The following is an 8,935-nucleotide window of genomic DNA, read 5'->3' on the forward strand; positions in this document are numbered from 1 at the left end:
CGATTTTCAGCTGGCTCCTTCGCACTCAAGTAACATATAGTTATTATTTCTTGGGTTTATTGGTTTAAATATTAAAGTATTTACTACATAATAAACATCGATGTTGCAGAGAAATAAAAACAAGTATATAAGTAAAAAAAAATGTCAAAATCTGTTTTAAATATATGTATTGTCAAGAGAGTCTAACAAGTGAATATATTACGATATAAACCAGTCAGTCCCAGTGGGATCGCGTCGCGTTGCGCAGCGTACAGGTAAACGAGTGAGACTCGAAGCGAATTGCCTTATATTTCAAGTTTTCTTATTTCATGATACCTTAGACTATTAAGAAACGGGACTATGCAATTCAAAATAAACAAGTCTTAATTGTCTGCTCGTGTGTTCTTTTCATAATATTCGAGACAGTATGAGTTCATAAAATTACAATCCACATATCTAATTTGCATAGTCCATTTCTTTATAGTCTAAGAATATAATCTTACTGAAAATATAAATGCGTAAGTTTAGATGGATGTTTGTTAGAGTTTGTAAACTAAAATGCTGAACGGATGTCGATGAAATCTGGAAGAATACATAGGCTACTCACTTTTGTGTTTTTTAATTCCACGCGGACGGAGTCGCGGATAAAAGCTAGTAGTACATATAGTATCTTTAACTTGGTGAGAACGCTGGTAATTCACACAAAATCGGAGATTTGTTTTTAAATTTAAATTCTCTCATGAAATTAAATTAATTCTAAAATTTTATTAGACCTTTGGTTTTTGTTATCTATTTTTAGTACTGAGCCGGTTCCATCTTTCTGAATTCGGTAACCGATTTCAGAGTTTTAATTGCCTTGCTTTTGCATTTTTATTGCGACAAAACTCAAGCGCAGTTTCATAGGAAGATTTTTTTCGCAAATAGAAACGGCAAATATCTTTCCGATAGCTATTTGAAAATGGAAATGAATTCATGAGAGAATCTTGATCAAAACGGTTGGAAATTGAGGACGGAAAACTAATATTATCTTATGGCCCGTTACATTCAGTTCTTACTGAATGGACTGTTAAAACTGACGTGTCTAGGCAACATTGCTATTCTCATTGTAAATAGTTAAAACCGAACGTGTACAACGTGTTTTAGGATTGTTGATAGTTTAGATGCCATTATTAAGTCGATTTCCCAGCCACAATTACCCGTTCATAAGTATTTTTAGTTCGCTAACTTCATGAAATGAAGTATGTAACTTAGGTTATACTCCGTTAAAACTTAGGTTAACCTAACACTATTGAGTAACTAAGTAATTTTCAGAAACCTAGCATAAACATTCTTTTCTACTAATGCGACTAACCCTGCTGTCTCTGAGCTAGTGTAAATTTCTTTGGCATTGGTATAGGAACGCAGTAGTGTTAGTGACGCGCGGCTATATTCTTAGTGAAAAAGGGGTTTAAATTCGGTAGTCAAGTTGATTGTATTACGTCATTGATTTTTCTCATAATCTACTTTTCACACGATTCGTTTACTCGTATTTATATAAGGATATCATAATATTATAGTACAATAGTCGAATTAAGTCATAGATTTATACAAAACTAACAATAGATTTTGAAATTCAAATGAATGTATTGTACTTTTTTTATTTCGGACAAGTTTAATAATATTGCTGTTGATGGCAATTAAAAAACAGAGTTTATTTCACCAGTGTGTGTCAAAAAATAAAGAAATTATTCCACCAATTTTATGTATACAGCGCTCTCTTTCTTTCCCTACAACCATTAGTCATTTCTCTTTCTTGTAACGAAGCGATCGAGACGCGACCTTGAAATACTCAAACTCTGATTTATTTAATACTGCCAAAACAAGTTAAGTTAGTTTAATTAACATTAATTAATGATTAATCATAGTAATATTATTAATGCAAAAGTTTAGATGGATGGATGTTTCTTAGAGTTTGTAGCCTAAACTATTAAGCTGATCTTGATGAAAGGTATAGATGTAGAGGATAGTCTGGAAGAACACATAAGCTACTTTTTTATTAACACCAAGCGGACGGGTTCGTGGGTAAAAGCTAGTATTAAATTGCTTGTTTCAATACCAGATTTGACTTCTGTCTGTATTTCTCTACCTTCGATCGACTTATCAGATCCATACACTACGTGACTCGTGGCACGCTCTAATACGTTCCCTTTCATATATTTATATTCAATCCCCGTACATTTGGGCGTCGGCAGAGCGTCTTCGGGCCGAGTGCCGGCTCACGGGATCTGCATACAAATTGCGCACGACTGTGTGGTCATTGCATTGATAAACGGGCGGTTAAAACGCTCGCGTTCAGCGTTTTAGCCGTCCGATATGTTAAATTTTTCTTTTCATTATTCAATATAAAAGTAAATACACTTAAGCATTTAAAACACAGAAAAACTAACAGTTTACTAAAAAAAACGTAAAGGAACGAATACGTCTTTTACATACATTTTAATTAAGTGCGTCTTTTCCATAATTTTTTTCGATATACATTTAGATACATATATGGAAGTGGCTTAGAAAACATGAAAATATATTTTTTTTGCAGATCTTTATCAAATAGTCTCTGATTTAATAGTATTTTGGATAAATTCGTTTACACAAAAGCGTTTATTTATTCATACTAATGTTATAAATAGGATAGATTTGTAGTTTTCTATGTATTGAAATAACTCAAAAACTACTGGGCCGATTTCAAAAATACTTGCACCGTTGAAAAGCTAAGTTATCGCAGAGTATAGGCGACATTTTTTACAATTTATGATTTCACGTAGACGTTGCGAGTGACAGCTTTTAAAACGCTCGTTTGTCAACACCAATATATTTTGATACATCATAACAATACGAGCGTAAATCATTTTTAATTGTTAGTCGCAGTAAAACATCGTCGTTGGACTGAATAGGTCGCTACAGCGATCCTTAGTCCCATATTTAAGATGTGGTCTACAAAATGTGGTGGAGATTTCTAGCGTTTTGTGTTCTAGTATCTCTAGTATTGTTTATACTGATCAGTTGTATATACGGTAGACCAGTTGTACATTTATCTTTAAATAGATGCTGTGACAACGATCAGATATCTTTTGAAAATTTTGGTGATAATGTATTAAGTGAACGTTATATTAACTCGGATGCATTAGCTGTGGAAAATTCGACTTTAATCGCGTTGGATAATATTGAAAAAATGATAGATAATATACGACAATTGGTTAATGTACATAATCCAAGTACTAGAGATTTGTATGACGAGTTAGTTGATGAATTGGTATCGAGTAATGAAGATGGCTTTATAGATACGACAACCGAAGTGACGGATGTGAAACTGTGATTGTATTTTATTGACTGTTTTGATTTACGAGTATGTAACATAATTATTAAAATGTAATATTTCGTAATTCGTTTGTTTGATTACTTTAAAAAAACATTGGTGAGTATTAACTGTGTGAGATTAAAGAGAAGTCTTTGGTCTGTTCTCCAGTTTCGATATTTATATTGCACTAGCTTACGCCCGCGACATTAAAAAAGTGAGTAACCTATGTGTTCTTCCAGATTATCCTCTACGTCCATACCAGATTTAATCGAAATCCGTTCAGCCGTTTAGGCTACAAACTCAAACAAACATCCATCTAAACTTTCGCATTTATAATATTATAATAATATTAAAATTTGAGTTCTTATTTGTCCTTCAAATTAACTTACAAATTATAGGCGCCTGTGAAATTTATATCAGCAATAATTGTTGTATTTATTAATAACGCTTTATTTAACACTAAAAAGACATTTAAGGAATAAAGTAGACATTACACGGATAGCCCACATCTAGACAGGTTACATTTTTTTTAGTTTCACACGGAAAGAAACGCTTGCAATAAGTTTGTTATAAATCTTTGTTTTTATCCTCTGATGATTCTGTAGCTTCTGTATTCTTGTCGATGTTTTTCTTTAATTCTTTATTGCCACTGTAAAAATAAAAAAAAATGCCAATCTTACTTTACAGACATTTTTTTTTTTATAACATAAGATGGCAAACGAGCAAGCGGCCACTTGAATCCACCGAAATGGAAAGCGACCGCTGCCCATAGACATACGCAATTGCAGATGCGTTGCCTACCCTTAATTGACGGAGGAGGAGACGCACATAAAGAGGACATTTCCCCTTCCTATGCGTCTCCTCCATCGTCAAATCCACTTTTCCCATCCTTTCCTCTTAAGAAAAGGGTGGAAAGGGAAAGGGACTAAAAATAGGCCTCCGGCACCACACTCATCAGACGAAACGCGGAATTGCTTCCACTTCACGCCTGTGTCTGTGTGGTCGTGGTATTACACCGGGCGAGCTGGCCCATTCGTGCGATGTTAAAGCGGGCTCTGCCACTGTTAAAATTAAGTAAAAGCAATGTATAAAATAAAGTAATATTACTCGTATTCTTAACTTACATTGAATCAAGCAACATTTTGATTAGATTGTTGAGAGGCGCTTCGACGAACAGCAAGAAAAATAAACTTATGAAGCAAGACAAAGTTAAGTTTCCTAAGAATTTTTCAGTCTGTAAAGAACAAACATAATTATGAACAAGTTTTTTAAAACTCTATCATAGTAAGCAGCGACTCAGAGACATACATAATGGTGTCACCATTTTTTATTTAGTCATAGTTTTTTTTAGATACCTTGGAGGTTTTCAACTTCTGCGCAGCGCGGTGATGACCTTAAGCCGCCATGATATTTGAAAAGAACTATACCTATATACATTAAAGAGCAGTAGATTGTCTTATGTTAAATCTTTTTTGAACTTGTTTATCTGCTGGCTAGTCGCACGTCGTAATGGAATCATTATAACTAGAAGTTAGTAACAAAATAGCCTATGTTACTCACTGATAAAGTTTTTTAAGAATTCAGGAATCAAACCAGTAGTTTTTGAGTTATTACAATCATCATCATCAACTTGCCCTTATCCCTTATGGAGGGTAGGCACAGTATGTGCTGCTCCATACATCTCTATCAGCCGTCATATCTGAATCCACTCCTTTCTTAAGCATATCCTCTTTCACACAATCCATCCATACTTTCTTCGGTCTTCCTCTTTGTAGCCATCCACATTCTTAACACTTTCAGGTTTATGTTCCCATCGTCTCGCATATGTCCATACCACGCTAACCTTTTGCTTCTCAATTTCTCCACCACTGGCGCTACTTGAGTTATTACAATACGTACAAAAATACAAATCTTTCCTCTTTATTAATATAGTTTAGTATGATTTGTAAATACGTAATTAAAAGAGACTCTTCCAGATTCCTATAATAGGGACTACTAAAACTGTCTGTACCATACTTACTAATAAATAACCATTGTAGTGCAGAGGACTTCGCATTGATGTAGAATTATACATTATTGTAACACAATGTATCATATATATCCCATATGTTAGTTTACTAAGCGGCAAGAAGATAGACCATGAGAGAAATTCTTTGATGTACGCTAGAAACAAAAATATTGTATACCTAAGCTATGCACGCGATTCCATCCGTGTGGAGTTTAAAAAAAATACAGAACAGTAAAATTACAAGGGAGAGCGTCGGTGGTTCAGTGGTTTAAGCAGGTAATCTACAGGTCTTGGGTTCGAATCCCGCTGTACCAATGTGATTTTCAATTTTTCGAATTTTCATATGTACATAATTTACCCGACGTTCTTACGGTGAAGGAAAACATCGCGATGCAACCTGCACATATCGGCAAAGTCACCCTAATTTAGTGTAGGCTCCGAACCCCTCGGAGGGGACGTATAGCTGGTGGTGATGATGACGATGATGAAAATTACAAAGCAGTTAAGTGTTAAACGACAGCTGTTCCAACTTCCAACTACAGACGGACCAAGTTCTTTGACCCGGTAGGTCTGTCAATCTACCTGTCAATAATAAAAATTGTCTCAACACGAGATTCTATTGGAACTGTAGCTGTCAAGTCAAGTTTTTTTTAATGCCGTTTTCATATTTGACATTAGTAATCAGGCCAGATATTTCGTTCGTAGACAGTGTATAAAAAACTTACGCAAACTTCCATATTCGCACATAATTATTATTCCGCAATTAAAAAAAGCCCACATAATTCTATGTAAGACAATGTATAACATTACTTGTAGATTGTAACTCCACGTATGTAAATATACGATTGCAGCGATAAATGGCGTAACGTAAACAAATAATTGTTTCTGTAACAAATACACCAAAATATATAAGCACGAGGTATTAGCAATCTAAATTAGTTGCCCATAGACACCTTCAAATTGCGTTGTCGATGCTTTTAACAACAAAGGACATAAAAGATACATAACCGTTCTATAAGTCAAACTTGCCCAACCCCCCTCTATTATTAAAAAAGGGGAGGGAGACTAGAACTAAGCAGGCATGCAGACTTATCAGACGATATTACTTCCACTTGATGTTTGTCTTCAGAAATTAGTGTATTAGAGGAAGTTTGATAGTAAGCCCCAGTGGTAGTGAAGGTAAGGAATAAAAGGTTAGCATTGGGGCATGTTATGAGGGATGAATTGCATGTAACAAGGACGTTAGTTATGAATATACATCGGTAGAGGTAGACCTAGAAAGAGATGGATGGATTGCGGGGAAGGTAACATGATCAAGAAGGGAGTGATGACTGAGATGACGGATGATAGAGTTATGTGGAGGACAAAAATCTGTTGCGCCCTACGGGAGTAGGAGAAGGGGAAGATAATTTTGAAAGATTTATTAAGATATAAACGCACATACCTTTGTAAAGTTATTTCTAAAACCCTTTACTCCGTAATTGTTCATAACATATCCGAGCATCAGGCCCACGAGGTAAGGGCTCGCTCTATTGTGTGTTTGTAAGTATGATGCGAAAAATTTAGAATCTTCTACATTCCTCATTACATTGTATAATCTGTAAAAAAATACTTAATAAGTTTAACAAATCTTTTTACTTTTTATTGTAACGCGCGTTACACACATGACCAGTAAGAGTTGGTTAGTAGCGGTTGATAACTGGACTGGCAATTAACTGACATAGTGTAAACACATCAGTGAGTTCCTACAATTTGTGACTGGCCAAGTATGAACCGAGCATTAATGCGAATGTTTAGTTGGATGGATACATATTTCCACAACAGATCTCAACAATATTTGTCACAGATGGAAAACATAGTCCGAAAGAACACAGATAATTCAATTTTTTTTTATTCCGAGCGGACTTACTAACATTATAAATGTGAAAGTATGGATGGATGGATATTTGTTGGAGTTTGTAGCCTAAACGGCTGGAACGATCTCGATGGAATTTGACAAAGATGTAGAAGATAGTCTGATACAGACAGAAGATAGTCTGAATACAGACTATTTATAATTTTTTTATACGCGGACATAGTAGCAAGCTAAACGAAGATAGCTTCAACTTACTGGAAGTGAAATGGATTATCTCCTAGTTCTGGCGTATTGTACGCTGCTATACCCGGCAGTAGAATACTGAGGCATGCCAAAATACTAAAACAGATCTTTCCTATTCGTGGATGTTTTTGATGTATCCAAAATAATAACGTAGCCAGCAATGTTAACTGGAAATCGCTTGATATATACCAAGATGGAGGATGACACTGAAAAAAATAACGAAGTAAGTAACAGTAGTTTTTTTATATCATAAGGTGTTACTCGAGCACCACCTGAATTCCACCATCGTAATTGCAGAGGCGTTGCCTACAAAAGGAGGAGACGAAAATAACGATATTTAATCAAATCAAATCCACTTTTCCTTCCGATTCTTTTCAGTATAAGAAAATGGTGGGAAGGGAAAGGGACTAAAATTAGGCCTCCTGCATACTCATCAGGCTGTATGCGGAATTGCTTCCACTTCACGCCTGTCTTCTGTGTGGTATTACTGGGGCCGACACATTCGTGCGAAGATGTTAAAACGGACTCCAACAGATAGACAGGTTGATTCCTTTCCTATCGTCCCCTCCCCCACCCAAACCGGACAAAAAAGGAAAAGACTAAGAGAATAATAATTATGCATGGGGCTAGGGGACATTAGTTAGAAGAAAATCAACGAAGTCAATATACAAGCATACTTACAATATTAGTCCTGTCGATATAATTGACCATCATCAGCAAACCTAACCACCAAGTTTTAAGACAAGCTCCTTGTTCATAATCCATATATCTCGAACAAAGCGGACCGCAGCCGAAGCGAGGCAGTATGAAAATTATAGTTACTTGAACAGCTATGTACCACCATATAAGCCTGCAAAAAAAAATAGTAAGGAATAGCTTGGTTTTATTTTAAACTAGCTTTCGCCCGCGACTCCATCCGCGTGGAAAAAAATGAATCAAAATCGAGTAGCTCATGTGTTCTTCGACACTATCCTTTACGTCTATGCCAAATTTAATTGAGATCCATTCATTCGCTTAGGCTACAAACTAACAAACATCCATCCATCCATCCATCTAAACTTTCACATATATAATATTAGTAACATAGGAAAATTGTGACCCTTTTCTTTATCCCCTACTGTGGAGCTATGCGACGGAATTTAAACTAAATATTTATTTACTTTTATTGATATTAAATTCTCAAATAGAGGGATGGAATATGTATGCAATGATCTAGTGTTTCACTGTTTTTTTTAGCTTTTTTAAAATTAGTTTATCGATGTCTGGCTGGCATATATAAATATAATAAAACAGACATATTTTTATGTATATTCTAATAAATAAATAGTACATATGCATACAAAAAAACAAAACCGACTTCCAAACAAAATACACTAAAAACAAAACAAAATGCACTAAAAACAAATCAAAATATTCTCAAAAAAACATTACACTAAAAAGTAACGAAATAGTTACTTGAAAATAGTAAACCTACCTTATTGTAACTGTTATGTCTATATTGTACAATTATTATTACTTT

The 8,935-nt window shown here is 34.9% G+C and overlaps 1 protein-coding gene across 1 annotated transcript in view; it reads right to left on the bottom strand.

Annotated features, from left to right (window-relative positions):
• Nucleotides 1-3,684: 3,684 nt before the first annotated feature.
• The window catches only part of LOC106109990 (nose resistant to fluoxetine protein 6-like), a 13,260-nt gene continuing 8,009 nt past the window's right edge, over nt 3,685-8,935 (bottom strand). Inside the window, exons 8-14 of the mRNA XM_013291660.1 lie at nt 8,098-8,266; nt 7,429-7,622; nt 6,763-6,916; nt 6,044-6,203; nt 5,331-5,473; nt 4,435-4,544; nt 3,685-3,959 (exon numbers count right to left, since the gene is read on the bottom strand). Coding sequence (XP_013147114.1) covers nt 3,878-3,959; nt 4,435-4,544; nt 5,331-5,473; nt 6,044-6,203; nt 6,763-6,916; nt 7,429-7,622; nt 8,098-8,266 — 1,012 coding nt within the window. The 3' untranslated portion in view covers nt 3,685-3,877. The remainder of the gene's footprint in view (nt 3,960-4,434; nt 4,545-5,330; nt 5,474-6,043; nt 6,204-6,762; nt 6,917-7,428; nt 7,623-8,097; nt 8,267-8,935) is intronic.

The sequence above is a fragment of the Papilio polytes genome, unplaced genomic scaffold (genome assembly GCF_000836215.1).
Source record: "Papilio polytes unplaced genomic scaffold, Ppol_1.0 DF820956.1, whole genome shotgun sequence".
Taxonomy (NCBI): Eukaryota; Metazoa; Arthropoda; class Insecta; order Lepidoptera; family Papilionidae; genus Papilio; species Papilio polytes.